The sequence below is a fragment of the Brachyistius frenatus genome, unplaced genomic scaffold (genome assembly GCF_029030835.1).
Source record: "Brachyistius frenatus isolate BFR_SWC_R1_liver_20210118 unplaced genomic scaffold, ASM2903083v1 Contig_135, whole genome shotgun sequence".
NCBI classification, from domain to species: domain Eukaryota; kingdom Metazoa; phylum Chordata; class Actinopteri; family Embiotocidae; genus Brachyistius; species Brachyistius frenatus.
Window position 1 is genome coordinate 455,001 of NW_027210734.1, and position 16,902 is coordinate 471,902.

The window sequence follows — 16,902 nt, forward strand, 5'->3', positions numbered from 1 at the left end:
GACCACCTGTGAACAAAAGACCAGAGAGCGCTGTGACAACATACTGATGGAGCCCTGAGGTCCGGGGGGTCCGGGGAGTCCGGGGAGTCCGGCGGGACCTTCGGTGCCGTAGAGTGAGCTGCCCGGGATACCCTTCTCTCCTCTCGGGCCTTGGATCCCAGGAAGACCTGGGGATCCGGGACGACCTGCAAGAGATGGCATTCGGATGTGAAATCTCATCCCTGTGGAGCGAGTGAGAGGACTTGATTCTCCGTATGAGCGGCACGTATTACCTGGACCATAACCGCCAAAACCCGGTTGACCTGGAAGTCCCGGGGGTCCTAGGTCTCCCGGGACACCGGGGACACCAGGGAAGCCGCTGAGACCTGAGTCACCTGGAGCTCCTGCAGCCAATCACAGAACAGATGGTTAACGTGGGTGGGTGGTGCACAATAAACAACAGGTCAAAGGTCACGAACGAATGTGTGTTACCTTGAACAGCAGTGGTTGAACCACTGCTGTACACCGGCGGTCCTGGAGGTCCGGGGATTCCCTGGTCTCCCTATGAGACGCACACACAGGTCAGGACAAAATGAAGACAATTTAGCTTTGATATTGCCATTGAGAGTGACAAACTAATGCTAAGATAACTGATATATTTGATGTTTTGTGTAATTTGCTAAAGCATAAAATCAACCATACGAGTTAGCTTGACCTGAAGCTCTCGTAACGTGTAGCATGTAACACACCAATAAACAATTATAGTATTTAGGAATCTTCATCAATTTTTCACCACAAGATTAATCTATTCTTTTAAACATATTTAAATCACCAAAATATAAAATCGTTTAATTGCTTGTAATCAGCATCTGTAACAGTTTAACAGTTGAATTATTCAGCTTCTCTGAATAAAACCAGTACTGACAATAAATTCGTGCTCCAACAGCACCATCTACTGGTGAAGCAGGGGTATTGCAAGAAAACCCATAAAGTGGATCCCAAATAAATAAAACATGTTACTTTTTTTTCTTCTTCATAACATTATTAACTACATACTAAATCAAATCTGGGGAAATGACAAAGTACTCAAGTACTTTTTGGAAAACAAACAAAAAAAAGAAAAAAAATTCACAGTTTCACCAACGCTGATTGTCTTGTATAAAAAAACAGGGAGGCACTTTTTTTTATGTATACTCACAAAACACTCACACACACACACACACACACACACACTGCTTTTACCTTGGGTCCTGTGTATCCTGGTTGTCCGGGGTAGCCTGTATTTCCTCTGAATCCCTGAAAACATTGAATTCAGCTTGAACTTACAGAACAATTTTTAAAAACACTCTGCAGGGCATCCGAATACATTTATTAATGACAGCACATTATGTGTCTGCCGTGCACGTCCTAATACACCAGACACAGCAGTACATCAGACACTCAAGGGTTTGTTTTACTCATAATTTTTTAATAAAGTAAAATGTTGACTGCAATACTTCTACTTGTTAACGGAGTACTTCTACTTTGCGGTACTGCTACTAGTGTCGGAGCGCTTCTTGTACGACTGAAGGATATTTTTGAAAATTAATAGTTTGTAGTCGGTAACCCAGAGTTGAATTAGTTTCACCTGCGTGTTAACTGGTACTGTTGCCATGGTAACCTGCAGTTTTAATACACGTCCGTGCCTGTTGCATTGGTTTTGATTGGCAGCTGCAAGCCAATGAGAAATCCGTGCTTTCTATGGCTACGCTACAGTATAATATAAATGTCTCATAATAATAAATATTTAGTAGTTTTCGAGTTTTTACGAAGCCCACCTGTTGTCCTGCAGTGCCGGGAGGTCCGTTAAAACCTGGAGGACCCTGTGACGCGGAGTCACAAGCAACATCCACCACAGAAGAAGAAAAGAAGAAAAAATAAAAAGTGAGACAAATCTGAGCAGAAGTAAAAAAGCTAAACGACGTATGACAACAGTGATGCTGCTGAGTAAAAGACAGAAGCGGAGGAGTCGTACTCTTGCTCCGGGGTACCCGGGGATCCCCTTCTCTCCAAATTCACCACGATAGCCAAAAGGTCCCTGAAATTAAGAGAAAAAAATTAAGCATGGATTATTCTCACTGATCGCTCAGTTTCTGATTCTCCCCGCTTCGGTTTCTCGGCGTGTTTTGCACGATGATGCCACACAAACGGCGTTTTTAACAAATAAAAGGACTTACAGGTTGACCGGGCCTTCCAGGGAACCCTCTGAAACCCTTCGGACCAGTTTCACCCTGTCAGAGACACAGAGACAATGAGGTGAACTCAACAGCATCATTCGTGGTGTTAAGGGATTACAATTTTAATAATTATGATCAATATTGATGTAGTTGTTTTACAATTATTCATTTATCCTTTAGATCCATTGTAGTTTACTTACCTTTTTTTTTTTTTTTTACCTCCAAGCAGGCAGTAAGATAAAACAACAACACTGAGAATAATATTTGGAGCATGTTGAATGTCTGAGCTCAGCAGCCACGACGCTGTTCACACTCCTGAGAGGATCCACGTTATTTTAATAAGACAGATGTGGAGTGCTTCCTCTGAGAGGCTCATTCATTTCTGTCTGAAGTGAACCTGATCTTTATGTTATAATTACAGAAACACACCACTGACCACCTTTCAAGAATTATCTCTATTTTTTTCCCGTTTATTTCAATAAATCTGAATTATCTCATAAAAAGAACATTTCAGCTCCATATTTTATTAAACAGTACACTAAAGGATGCTTTGACATCTGCCTAAAAATGTTTCTCAAAATATAACACAAATTGAGTTTCTTTTTGAATTATTTAATTAGCGGTTTGGCTGCAAAAACCCAAATCTGAGCCGTTAACTCTTCCAACCACTCTGGAGATCTCTGTAGTCACTGAGCTGCACAGCGTTCAGTGAAGAGGCCGTCTCGTACTACGACTACACTGGCTGCAGCACTGGGGAGCTTCATTTTTGCTGCATCAGATTTTGGTATATTCTCTCCAATTTTCCAGTTGTGATTCCGGGGCAGCAAAAAAATGTCGTTTTAAAAAAAAAAATCGTACTGTGGTCTGGTGATGGGGACAAGAAGACTCAAGTGTCTCTGATCTCTGAGCCCGAGGTCAATCATTTCAGTCTCACAGTTGGGGAGCTCTTACTGAGTGAATTTTGGGAAGTTTTATCAGGTGGAAATATATATATATATATATATATATATATATATATATAAAAAAAAAAAAAAACCAGCCTAAAAATGTCTCGACCAGAGTTTCAGAAAAATGTCCTGCTGAAAACTGCAAAAAAAAAATTATAATTACGTGCAGTCAGGTTTATAAATAAAGAGAAATTAAAGCATGTGGTGGCATCCCTGAAAAATAGACTTCTAAAAGCAGCAATATGATCCTGAAGCACAATAACAAATACACACAGTATTGTTGGATATAAAACGTGTTGTGAAAGTATAATATAGATGCTTTCCTTTCATTATCACAGAACAAAACGTCTCTCAGGTCTTTGCCGACAATAAAACCATTTTTTGTCGGCTGTTTGAAATGTTACAGAATAATAATGATTAAATTGAATCCCGTGAAGTGTCCACTATCTGCTGCGTTTCCCAACAAACCTGAATTCCTTTGTCTCCTTTGGGAAAACCCACAAACTCCACCACGCCATTGATCATTGGCTGGCCGGGGTCGCCGGGCAAGCCCACGTCGCCCTGGATACCGTAACCAAGGAAGAGAGAGCTGTTTACACTGACCAGCAGCTTTCTGCTCGGTCGGCGGAGGCGGATCACGGAGGGGGGTGGGGAGGGATGGAGTAGGGTGGAGAGGGGGGGTTGAAAATAACTCTGGAGGTTTCGGGGCTTCGAAGGGAAGACGGGACGGACCGTCGGCTGGAGGACGACGTGTGAACGAAGCCATCGAAGAGGAGGAGGAGCGAGGAGCTGTTCAGGTGATGAAGAGAGGCCGGCCTGTGCTGTCACGACGAAGATTCATACTTGACGTCATCTGATTAGAAACTAACTGGATTGCAATGAAGTTACAACTCAAACGGAAAAGAAGAAGATCTTTAGTTTTGGTGAAGCCGAAAGAGTCAAAACTTTTATTTTTATGTAATTTTGATGATGAAAGCTTTTATTTTGGAAGGTCGTAGGGTATCCAATTCCATACAGTGTGACCAGCAGGGTGTTTTAGTAGAAATTCTCAACAAAAGGTCGTTTAAATCCTCGACTAACTTGTATGTTGACTGCTGAGGAACTCTGTCTGCAGGAGGTGGTTGAAAGTTACGGAAACATCAAGTTAAGTTGAGCTTCTATTGAGGTTTTTTTTTTGTCGAGCTGCAATCAAAGTTTGAACTCATGAAGATCAGCAATGCTAACGAGCGAACAGATAAGTTACTAGGACGTGAACTGATGACATAAAGCTAGAATCTATAACAGCAGCTTCTTCTTGTGATCCTCTTATTCACCGCGCTTCAATTTAAATGTCATGAATTTCAAAATAAAACGAGTTATTTTTCCACATAATTTTTTAACCTCAAATTCACAATCTAGATCTGCTTGTTTTCTTTCATCATAATAAGCCTCTAAAATCCTTTTTTTCTTTTTTGACAACATTCAAAACTAGATTTGAGATGTAACTCGTGATTTTAGGCGACACTTTAAATGGAAACTAATTTTTCAGGTTGACAAACTGCCTCCAGCTTCTCTGCTTGTAAAAAGTGTTGTATGATGAACAGCAGGAAAAAGATGCTTCTTTGGTAGTTTTGACAGTCAACACGAGCCTCTTCCTCTTCCCTTCCTCCTCCTCCTCCTCCTCCTCCATGGCTGTAAAGTTTGCTGCAATCACTGCTCCTCTTCAACCTTTACTTTGAAACAACCTACTTCCTGTCGAGTTTTTGACCTCCAGTTTTCCGACGGCACCCCACCACGTGTGTGTGTGTGTGTGTGTGTGTGTGTGTGTGTGTGTGTGTGTGTGTGTGTGTGTGTGTGTGTGTGTGTGTGTGTGTGTGTGTGTGTGTGTGTGTGTGTGTGCGTTCTGTGGAAGCGCTACAACCTCTGCTACTTCCCTTCCCTTTGCTGCGTTACCTTAACTCCTTTGTAGATAGTGAGAGTTTTTTCGCCACTTAGCAACCCGTCGCCGGGAGTACCACTGGGTCCGGGAAGACCCACGTCGCCCTGGAGTCCGGAATACACACAACACACCGTTAGCCAATCGGGAGGGGGCGGAGGAGGAGGGAAAACAGGAAGTGAGAGGAAGGGGAGATGAGAAAGAGGAAGAAATGGCAAAAAAAAAAAAGCACAAGAAGCAGATATGAAGTAGACTGCGTGGCCAAAAGTATGTGGACACCTTGAACACACTGTAACTCCGTGATTGTTGCACCGTGGACGAGAAACGCTGCTGCAAAACGTCTTCATTTCTTACTTTAACGCTGTCTTTCCATCAAATTCAGAATCTATTTTCAGCTGGTGAAAGCTGCAGATCGGTGGACACCTCTGAATCAATAGTTCTGATTCATTTTGAGTTATTTCTACTCGTCTTATTCCTCTATTTAACATCTGTCGCTTTGTTTTTATAAAATACATCATGACACCTTCTCTTAAAAATAAACATGTATAAATAAACATAATGACTGAAAGGTGTACGGAAAAAAACACGCCTGTCCACATACTTATGGCCCGATAGATAGATAGATAGATAGATAGATAGATAGATAGATAGATAGATAGATAGATAGATAGATAGATAGATAGATAGATAGATAGATAGATAGATAGATAGATAGATAGATAGATAGATAGATAGATAGATAGATAGATAGATAGATAGATAGATAGATAGATAGATAGATAGATCTTGACAAAAAGGGACCATTAAATAGCTTTTTCCGGAGCTTTCGATCACACCTCTTGTGGGTTTCTCATCTGTAACAGCGAACGGAGAACTGAACCATCAGACGGTGCTGAAAGCTCCGGAAAAAGTTAAGAAACGTGGTCAAGAGTAGAAAAAGTTATGCAGGAGAAAAGAGGTAAAAAAATAAAAGCAAAGCAAGGAAAAGAAAGGAAGTGCCAGATGGAGGAAGAAGAGACGAGCGCTGCGAGATTCTTTATCTTGACTTTCTTATTAATCCTTTCGAAAGAACTTTTTTTTTTTTTAACCTCGAGGCTAAAAGAGAAACCCACGTGCTGCACATACTTTCCACCTAAAGATGTATTTCAACAGGCTGACCAGGCGATCCAGCTGTTTCCAACCCCCGAGTCTGTCTGAGCTCAGCGTGTGAGGGTTCATGCATGAGGCGTGTGAGGAAGATGACGGTTAGTACTCCCGTGTGATTGTTCAGATGGACGTGGGTGAGGTTGGTGGGTGGGAGGAGTGGGGGAGCGGGGGGGTGGGTTGGAGGGGGGGGGGTGGGAGTCGAGAAGCAGGCGAATGAACCGCAATTCCCAGAATTCACCACTCAAGTCGAGATGGAGGGATGGGAGGGTAAATAAAAGCAAAAACAGGAAGTAGGAGCGAGTGATTCCAGCACCCAGTTACAGTCCGCAGATCGTCCTCCAGAGTGACCGCTCAGAGATTTAATACAAGCGTTTAATCGTTTAATATCCAGCAACACAAAAGTGCAAAGATTTCCTGAATTTCACTTGGAGATGTTATAATTTGATCTTTTTTCAAATAAAATCTCTGAACTGTCATTCAACAGTAAAGGAAACGAGTGTGTGAAGCCACTGGACAACTCACAAACACCGTCTGAAGAAACCCGAGACATCACCTTGAATGTAAATCGGATAAATAAAGTCCTTAAAATAAGGTGATTGTTAAATGAATCGTCTGCACGTCTCAGAGTGTTTTGTGTTTGTCTCAGCGGCAGCACGGATCGTGTGAAGGAACAAACCAGACTGAATCGAGGAAGAGGCTTTAACGTGATCTTTTTTTTTAAAATATATATATATCAAAAACAGGAAACGGATGCAACAATCAGTTCAGCAGACGTGTCGATCGATGGATGGAGATGAGGAGGAGGAGGGTGGAGGGGTGGGCGGGGTTAAAAGGGAGGAAAAGAGGGATGTGTTGGACGGAAGAAGTGCAGGTCGTGAAGCCACCACCGAAAAATGTCAACATGCAGGATCAAAAAATGAATTTTTTAAAGATACATCGGAGCAGACATGCGTGCGTACACAAATCCCACCCAGGACCCAGCTAGAGGTCTCGAAGCCGGCTGTTCTCGTGAGCTAGTCTGAAGTGAGGAAGTGTCGAGTCCACAACGTTTGACTGGATAAAAAGCGATAAATTCATTTTTTGTCACAGAAGCTTTTATTTTGTCTTATTTAATCTTAAATGACTGAAAAAAACCCAAGCGGCAACCCACCCTGACGGTTTAAAGCCTCTCAGGGGAGGAGCCTCCATTCTGGTCCCTCCCATGCAGTCTGGCTATGGGAGGAGCCAAACTGGAGGCTCCTCCCCAACTTGACCGTATTTGGACGAGCGAACGACTCATGGAAAACATTTACTGACTTTGTATTTCAGGCGAGAAGTTGATGCTTTTTGAACGGGAGTCTATAGGAGCCAGCCCCTAGTGGCCCTCAGTGGTATTGCAATTTAATGGGATTTTAAAGCTACATATAAAGTCTACAGACCAAACAGGGTTCTGGTTTATCATCTGTATAAAGTCACAGAATGTATTTCTGTTATTTCTGATGAAGACGGCGTGAGGTTGAAACCAGCTGCTGCTCAGATAAGACACCAGATCAAATAAAGACTTTTAATTTCACAGCCTGATTGTGCACTTTTTCTTTTCTGTGACCGTTTCATTGACCTTCGTGTGAAACTGTGTTAAATACAGCTGAGCACAAAGACATCGGAGGACTACCTGCTTCCTGTCTTTGAACAAAGCCGGACTCACGAATGCACTCCTGATTTTTCAAGTTAAGCGTTGTGGGCTTTACGCTCTCTCTGATATTTGATATACAGTTGATTTGATCCCAAAAACACCAACCAAAGTGTTTAAACATCATTTTATAATCGGAGTCTAACATACACAGAGCTGAACGATGGTGATGGTAAAAGTAAAAGTAGATAGGAGACGAGAACAACATATTCACTGCAGAATAAAAAAGCATCAGCAACCCTACATACGAACATTCATTTTCAAGCTCCTCAGCTAACAACTCATACCTTGTCTCCTTTCTCTCCTTGATATCGGTCACTTTGGCTCCCCTAAAAACAAAAAGGGTTACCGACATGCTTTCTGGACATAAAAAATGAGAAAAGAACAGGAGGGATGTCCTTTGATTCACAGACAGGCAACAAAGATCCACCCAGACGTCTTTACTGCGTTACGACGGCGTCATAATACGCTAATGTTGAACTTACCTTCAGCCCCGGGGGCCCGGGGGGACCCGGTGGGCCCTAAAAACACACAACAGAATCCGACTCACTTTAAATCAGCAAAGAAATATCACATACATAATATGAAATATTGTCCACAAATGCTTTAACTAAAACTACTAATATTCTGATCTGGAATTACAGATTAGCATCTGTCCTGTAATCTGACTGGTAAAATGAAAAACATAATCTGCACAACAAAATGTCTGCAGATGTTTAAAAAAAAAAAAGTAAACTTCAAAAGATACTGAACTAATATTGTAATAATACTGCTACGTGATGAGGATAAAAATGACACAAAACACAACTAAGCAGCTGCGTGTGATGTTAAGATGCAGGAAGGAGTCTGAGGACCAGGACCAGACGGATCCGTTTACATACCGGGTATCCGTCGGGCCCGAATGGACCCGGGAAACCAGGTGGACCGTCAGGACCTGTGGCACCCTGCAGAGATAAAACAGAACCGGGTCACAACTCACTGCTGTCAACACACTCATATCTCATCATTTCACAATCATGCACATGTTGCATTTAAAAGACAGGACGGTATTTTTACAGAGTTCAGTTGTGTCATTTTTTTTGTGTATTTTGAATTCATCGTGTAGTAAAAATCTTACAGGAGGACCATCGCGTCCTGGTAAACCAGGAAGACCCTGAAAAGAAAGGAAAAAGGAAACATGAATAAATAAACAGTCCAGCACGTTTAAAATCATCTTTATTTGTGGGGACTATCAGACTCATTAGCCACAGCACCACCTGCTGGCCAAATACCAGCAACCCATGCACACTGACTCCTACTTGTGATCTCTATTTGATGCCGTTTTGACAGTTTCTATAAAAATAGGACAAACATAAAATGTAAAAATAAATAAAACAAACCAAATTCTGAATACTTATTTCAAGGTCAAAGTTATGATGAGGAAAAGGTTGTTTAAAAAGTTATATTTCATGAGAACAAAGAAAGAAAAGAAGGAACAGTTGAATAGAAAATGAAGAGGTGAGGATTTGTCAGAAAAATCATACACAAAAAAAATTAAAATAAAGCTAAATATAAAACAAGAGTTTTAAGAATAGTAAAGAAGGAGAAGTTCAGATTTATTTTCAGATGTATTTTCAGCCTGTGAACTCACGTCAGTCTGGAAACCAGTAAATAAATTGTGTGAGCTCTCACCACGATGTTGTTGTCAGAGATGAACCGAGGCTCTCCTTTCGGACCTTTTAGCCCCAGTGGTCCCTGTTAGAGGAAACAGACACCGTCAGCATCCCTCTATGTATCATTAATATCCTCGAAATAATACATTAAAAAAAAAAAAAAATCTACAGAGCGGAAAAAAAAAGAAGTCCGTCCTCACAGCAGGTCCAGGGTATCCAGGTCCTCCCGTCCCAAAGCCGGGCGACCCGGGTTCTCCTCTGGTCCCGTTACAGCCGTCCAGCCCTGGCGGTCCTCTGCCGCCCTCCTGACCGGGATGACCCTGCGGGGCGAGCAAGGGGAGTGTCAGCTCGTCCAGAATCAGCACTATTTATTTATTATTACAACTTTTAATGTGTGTATTACTGCGTCTGCTTCACTTACAGGTACTCCGTCGTTTCCTTGAAATCCTGGCACTCCCATTGGTCCCTGCAGGATTAAATAATCCACACTGTTAATTTACAATCAGGTAAAATAGCGACACCCGGTGGTGGAAACACGGTACTGCCTGGTTGTCAGAATTTTTATGCGCATTGATCGATGAAAGTTTGTCAGGAAATATGATGAAATTAATATTTCAAGTGAAATGATATATATTTATAGATACAGAAACAGGTGTCTGGTTTACATATTTTTTGAGCCAATAACCAGTTGGAATATTTAACTGTAAAAATAATATATAAACTTTATGTGAGAATCGATAACACCCACTTTGTCTCCTTTGGGCCCAGATGGTCCCTTCAGTCCGACGTGGCCCTTCTCTCCTTTGGGCCCTGAAGGCCCCAGAGTCCCACGCTGCCCCTCCGCTCCGCCCTGACCGACTTCACCGAGAGACCCCGGACGACCCTGAGAGGAAACACAAGATGTGGTGATGAAGGAGAACAAACTGCAGACCTAAAACCTAAAAATGTGTTTTATTACTAAACACATTATTGGTGAGCAGTATTTAAAATATTAAGAAACCTTTCGCCTTTATAATAATTTTTACATTTACAAGAATTACAGTGTTTGTCGGGAGGTCAGAGGCATCGAACTTTAGGTCAACTTTCAAAATTAAAAAAATGATGCATGAAGTGTTTTAACCTCTTTGAATGACTGCGATCATCTTCAGGACTGTTTCCCTCTTAGCGGTAAAGATTCAATTATCACCAGATCAAGACACGCGAGAGGCTCTTGCACACCTCAGTAGCTCCTTCATCTGATGTTTTCATTCCTGCATCGAGATCTCATGACGAGGAAACTTTCACAAACAAACATGCAGGCGAAGGCGTTTCATCCTTGTGTTGTGAAGTGTGTTTACACGGGACGGGAACAAGTCGAGACGGAAAACCGGCCCGCGGAGGGATGCGAACACGTGAGCGCGCATCATCGCGGTCCCAAATCTCCGAGGGATGAAGTGCTTTGTGTGGGTATGTGGCGGCATGCGGCCCGAGGAGAGACGCCGCTGCTGAGGATTCGTGTTCAGTTTGAAAAAAATCACACATAAAAACAAATGATGACGGTTCAGAGAAAGAAACTTTTGCAGGTATTTAAAGGGGAAAAAAAACCCAGCCTGAAAACGAATGTCAGGCTTCCCATCCTGTTTTGCAGCCTGCACTTCTCCGTATCCACCACATGGCGGCGGCATAAAAACAACATCACCAGGTAGGTTTTGTGCTGAATTAGAGGTCAGAGGAATCCCTCTCACACACAAATTCACACAACACCTCCATCTACTGACAGCCTACTATTAGCTCATATTTTAGGCGGGAGAACAGGGCGGTGAGAGAGGAGACGGATGGAGGGCGGAGAGGGCGGAGAGCGCCGCAGATGTTTGCGTTCGGGTCAAAGGAAAGTCAGAGGAGCTGATTTCAGAGGTAAAAACTGACCGAGGTACTCATTAAATTCAACTGTTTCAACAGCGAAATCCCAGGCCTGAATATTCAAACTTAAAAAGCCTGGTTTCATTATTATAAATTAGAATATGAGCACATTTTTTTTCATTACTCTCCCACAAACAATGTGCTCGTGAATTCATCCATAAAGACGTCACACAGTAAAGATAAGTGGGGACATCAAATAGTGCTGCAGATGTACATTTACAAGACATTTATAGAGCTGTAGTACATGTAAATACTCATTTGTAACCCGTAACAACACATTCTCATCTTGAATGAACTTTCAACATGTTTGAATCACTAGATGCACGTTAAAAAGTCCAAGTGGCGGAAACACACACACACACACACACACACACACACACACACACACACACACACACACACACACACACACACACACACACACACACACACACACACACACACACCAGTGTCAGTGTCAAGACTCACACATCCCTCTATTATTTCCACGCACACACACAAATACAGAAAAAGGAAGGTGTGTTTCTCCTCCACATCTGGTCCTATTCATGTTGACATCCACTCTGCCTGCAGACACAAAAGACATTTCACCAAACCAGATTCGATCAAACGAACGCAGAAATACCGAAAAGAAGGTCAAACACAGTGTCGGATATAAACCGCCTTTAACGTTTGGTTTTCGCCTGCAGGGAGACGGGCGGAGTTTACAGCACCGGAACAATTTAGATAAAGACTGACAATCAAAATATATGACGCCGACTCCTAAACGCCTTCTTATGACTGTCTGAACTTTATGTTTCATCCTATATGTGAAACCACATCTGTTCGGAGCCTGTGATCACAGAATGAATCTCCTCCTCTTCATATACAAAAGGCAAAAAAACAACAACATGCAGCTTTGGAACTTAACTGTGGAATAAATCCAAGTTACATCTAATATTTTAGAAACGGTTACCTTAGCTTAGCGCCTCGCGGCGACACCAGCCCCAAAAAAATATTCCCGGACAAAAAGCCCCGTAAAACGGTAACGTGTCGTTTCAGTCTGGTTATTGAAGAGATGATGATGTAATCTGTTCTTTACTGAACCTGCAGTGAATGTTATTACCCGTCAAGATGTTTCCGCCTGTTTAGCTAAACTAAGCAGCATCAGTTTTGGCGCACAGACATGAGAGTGGTATCAATCACTCATCTGCTGATCGGGGAAAGTTTCCCCTGTGCTCGCACAGTGACGTTCAGGGAAGATTTATGTTTTCATATTGAGGGTTTGTTAAATGCCATTTAAAGAAGATACCGATTTATGAATGTTGCTCCTGGTCTTTTAAAGGGCCAGCGATCCCAGCCTTCTCTTCCCTCTGAGACTGCAGCTCTGTTTCCAGCCCACGTGGCCTCGGGGCAGACAGCTCAGTGTAATGACAGGGCTGTGCCAGGTAAAGGGAGTCTGCCGGAGCTGTCTGGCCCACCGTTCACACTCACACCTGGTTTCACCCAGAGGAAATATGCAGCGGTCCCACAGGGAGACACTTTCTCTCACGCCTCGCCTTCCCTCCGCTCTGCTTCCTTTCAGCTTCACCTCGATGCTATTTCCACTTTTCTTATTCCTTTAAGATTTGTCTTTTTTCCCATCACCATTAAAGCACCAGCCAGCTGTTAATATATATTTAAACAGTCGTCCAGCAACTTGCTCGAGTCTCTCTGTGTTTCTGCAAAAGCTCCAGAAGAAGAAATACTTGAGCAGGTCGTGGGGTCAACCAGTCAGAAGGCTCCCACGTCTTTCTTAGTACCTTCCCCTCGGGTCACGGGTCACTTTCAAATACTCGGCCGGCTCTTCTGACCGTCTGGTGTCACGTAAAAGGTGAGAGGTGAAGTGCGAGTCGATGTCTCGGTGTCCGGGAACAATGCTTCAGCTGTTCTTACCTCACAGCTCACCGAGGATGCGCTGATAAAAAAAAAAAAAAAGGGGACTCTTTTCTCATCTATTAATTGTAAGAAATAACAGTCTAAACTTCAGCGAATGTCTTTGACGGTCAGCTGGTTACTGAGAGGAAGTGAGCTGATCTCTGTTTATTCCCTAAAATGGCACGGAATAAAAAAAGAAGAAGAAGATCACAGAGAGAGGAGAAGGGAGAGCAGAGATAAAAGGGAGGCGATGAAAGGGAAGCACAAAGAGGGCGGAAACAGAAAAAAACAATAAAGACCAAATAAGCGCTATTAAATGACAGCTGGCTTGACGAGGCAGCTCCGGAAATGACCACGAGGTGGTGCTCTTCCACCAGGCTGTTAGCTTTCTACTGTACTTGTACAGTATCAGGACCAGTTCACAAAGCCACCACAGCAGCATCTCAGTCAGCCAGAGGGAAACGCTTTTTATGAGAAAAGGTCGATGTTTTATATTAAAATAGTTTCTACACACCTGACGTTTCAAGATCTTGCAAATACTGATATGAAATACTGCGTAAGAAAAGCATTACTTTGGTTATTATATTCTACTAAGCCTGACCTGTTTCTCGTCTTTGTGCTAAGCTAAGTAGCTTCATATTTAGTGTATACAGACAAGACCGAGGTTTCAATCTTCGAATCGATCTCTCGACAAAAAAGCAAATAACTGGCCTCGCTTCGCCCGCCTATTGCGAACAGCTTCACGCACGGTCTGGAAACCTTGTTCAAATTTGCTCAGCCAACGGTGGGCGCGGCCAAGTGCAATGATATTAAAGTAGTTCCAACAATGGTGGCGGTGGTGGAGTTCAGACGCACAACATACGTCAACGCTGATTGGTGAAGAGCTGCTCCAATAGTTTCAAATGTAACGCGCCCGCTAGAAAATAACCACATTCCCCCCAAGAATGTTTGAACTATTTCTTTAAGGCTGTTATAACTATTGTTCCCACTAGAGGGCAGAAAAACCTGCGGTAGATTATAGCCTTGACATATTTTCTCCATCTTATACAGTTGTAATAGCTAACGTGATAGCGTTACGCAATATAAGCATAAATTTGGAGTCGTGATTCCAGTTTCCTGCTGAGTCCACGTCAAATATTCACTATCTCTATAATAATAATATCTATCTCTTTAATGGTTAAATGCTCCACCCAAGTAGTGTCCAGTGGAGGAGAGCTTTGTCCTCCCAATAAACAGGAAACAAGCTTGATTGAACAATACAGTTAAAGAACCCAAACAATGAGTTAAAGGCTAAAAGGCATCTTACTCCACCTGTAATTCTACAAAAGATATAAAAGTGTTTAATCAATATTTTGTGCAGAAGGTTACTGGGCACTAAAATTAAGACTTATTATTTTTGGTAAATGCTAACTTTTATTTGGCTTCTTTTTAAAATCACGGTTGGTCGCTCACATCGTCCACATCTGCTTTTCACACATTAGAGCAACAATGTGCTTTTTTCTTTCTGTCCACATGGAGACTGATGTTATCAGAGATCAGTCCGTCCCCTCTGCCAGCGTCTCCCGACACCGTCTCCCCGCCGACACCCTCGCCAGTTGGCATCGCCGTGTGTTTTCGTGCCAGCTCGTCGGGTCTCCGCCCGGCTCTTCCAGACCTTCCAGCCTCATCACCTTCCAGCAGACTGGTTAGTTTGTAGGCCCAAATCCCCTCCAGCACAAAGGGCACAATGGAGCCTATTCTGGGCCGCTAAGCTCTCTGGACTTACTGCTCCCACCGGGCCGACCTCACTTCCTGATGGAGGAGAGTGCTTGGACAGACAGATTCTGGCCGCCATGCGTGTGAAAAACCAGTGTGTGTGCGTACGCACGTGCATGCAAACACGAACACACACCCTCGGGCCCTCTGAGGGTTTATGGGACGCATTGTTCGGCGGGCCCGGTGTGCTGGGGGGAAGATTTTAGCTGTCACACCGCATGCTCACTTGGGGACGATGATGGGTGCCACATGGAGCGAGCGGGTCGGCGAATGTTGGGGGCTTTTCGGTGCTAGTTTAATCAGCGAGGGGAGTTTGATAACTCAATTACGGATTGAGCCAAACGGCAACACACACACACACACACACACACACACACACACACACACACACACACACACACACACACACACACACACACACACACACACACACACACACACACACACACACACACACACACACACACACACACACACACACACACGAATCGGCGGAACCTCAAACGCCCTCGACAAAGTGTGCTCAAAGAACGGGACTTTTGATGCTGTTAAAGATGAAACAAGTGAAAACACTAACCGAAGAGAGTCGGCAGCTCCCACACTGCACAGAGAGGAGAAAGAAAGAAATCCTCTCTGTAGATGGGAATGTTTGGGTTGCGTCGACCCCTCTTCTGTCCCTCACCGACGATCAGACTGCGAACCCAAACACTTTTTTAATTTTTTTTTTTAATATCTCAGACATGTTTGTGCTGCTCAGGATGACACGGCAACCAACGAACGACCGGGCAGACCAGGAGCGGGTCGGGAGACGGCCTCTTCATCTGAGCATACGGGCGTTTAAAGATGGACGATGTGTTTTCTAAGATACTCCTACAGCAAGGACATTACTAGTTTGCTGGAAAGAGGTGTGGCGGCCTTTTATTCTGCAAGACTTCCATGAATCGAACTCGATTATTGTTTCATTCTGTCGATGTATTTCAGATTGTAATTGGTGTCTCCTCACACCCATCCAACCCAGCTCTTCCTCGTCTTCTTTTACCACTAGTCAGGTATTTTTCCTGTAAAAGTGACCGAGCTGTCCTTTTCAAAGATCCCAAAACGTTCAAGACTTTTGAGTAAACTGAACAAAACCATCCAAACATTTGGTCCTGGGTGGCCCGGTGTTTAGATCGAGGTACGGACTCTTACAGGTTTCCCCTCAGGATAAACCACGCAGAAGTTTATACAGCATGAAGTAGAAAACAGATGGAATAAAATGTGATACGAGCTCTTTACGACTTTGGTTTTATTTGAGGTTTATTGGGAATTCCTTTGAATAATTTCCTTTAAGTCAATATAAACTAAGGTAAAATAAAGTCGATCCAATTATAAGTAACGTAATCACGTTAACATTTGGTAAAAAGGTTTTCTGGAGTTTCCATTTGCACATTGACGGATGTGTTTAGCACACAGTCATAACATAGTAGCCCGGATGTGTCAGTCTACACACAACTGAGAAGAAATTAGAACAACTAGAATTGATTTACTTGTGTTACTTGATGTGTTTGACTGTTTTCTGTCTTTGTGTTACTTCCCTGCTTTATTGTTCAAACCTAAAAACTGTTCCTGGGTATGAAAATGAAAATATTTCCAATTTAGAGGTCGTCCTGGTAATCACAACATAGTCCAGCCCTTATTTCCTGTCTACTGCCTTTCTCTTTCATTCATCATTTACCATTATGAAACGCTAATGAGTTAAAAGAGAGTCAGTTGATTGATCTGGCTTCCAGTGAAGCCCACGAGATTAATAAACCGTCGGTTTCCCTCCACAGACTCATGTTTCCTCCCT

The 16,902-nt window shown here is 43.0% G+C and overlaps 1 protein-coding gene across 2 annotated transcripts in view; it reads right to left on the reverse strand.

The window, feature by feature from the left end:
- The window catches only part of col4a6 (collagen, type IV, alpha 6), a 107,350-nt gene that overhangs the window by 18,518 nt on the left and 71,930 nt on the right, over nt 1-16,902 (reverse strand). For both annotated transcript variants that reach the window (XM_069714826.1, XM_069714825.1), the window contains exons 4-19: nt 10,273-10,407; nt 9,946-9,990; nt 9,725-9,844; nt 9,544-9,606; nt 8,990-9,025; nt 8,754-8,816; nt 8,358-8,393; nt 8,160-8,201; nt 3,611-3,703; nt 2,196-2,249; nt 1,994-2,056; nt 1,797-1,841; nt 1,222-1,275; nt 472-541; nt 273-383; nt 45-185 (exon numbers count right to left, since the gene is read on the reverse strand). In XM_069714826.1, the coding sequence (XP_069570927.1) occupies nt 45-185; nt 273-383; nt 472-541; nt 1,222-1,275; nt 1,797-1,841; nt 1,994-2,056; nt 2,196-2,249; nt 3,611-3,703; nt 8,160-8,201; nt 8,358-8,393; nt 8,754-8,816; nt 8,990-9,025; nt 9,544-9,606; nt 9,725-9,844; nt 9,946-9,990; nt 10,273-10,407 (1,171 nt within the window). The remainder of the gene's footprint in view (nt 1-44; nt 186-272; nt 384-471; nt 542-1,221; nt 1,276-1,796; nt 1,842-1,993; nt 2,057-2,195; nt 2,250-3,610; nt 3,704-8,159; nt 8,202-8,357; nt 8,394-8,753; nt 8,817-8,989; nt 9,026-9,543; nt 9,607-9,724; nt 9,845-9,945; nt 9,991-10,272; nt 10,408-16,902) is intronic.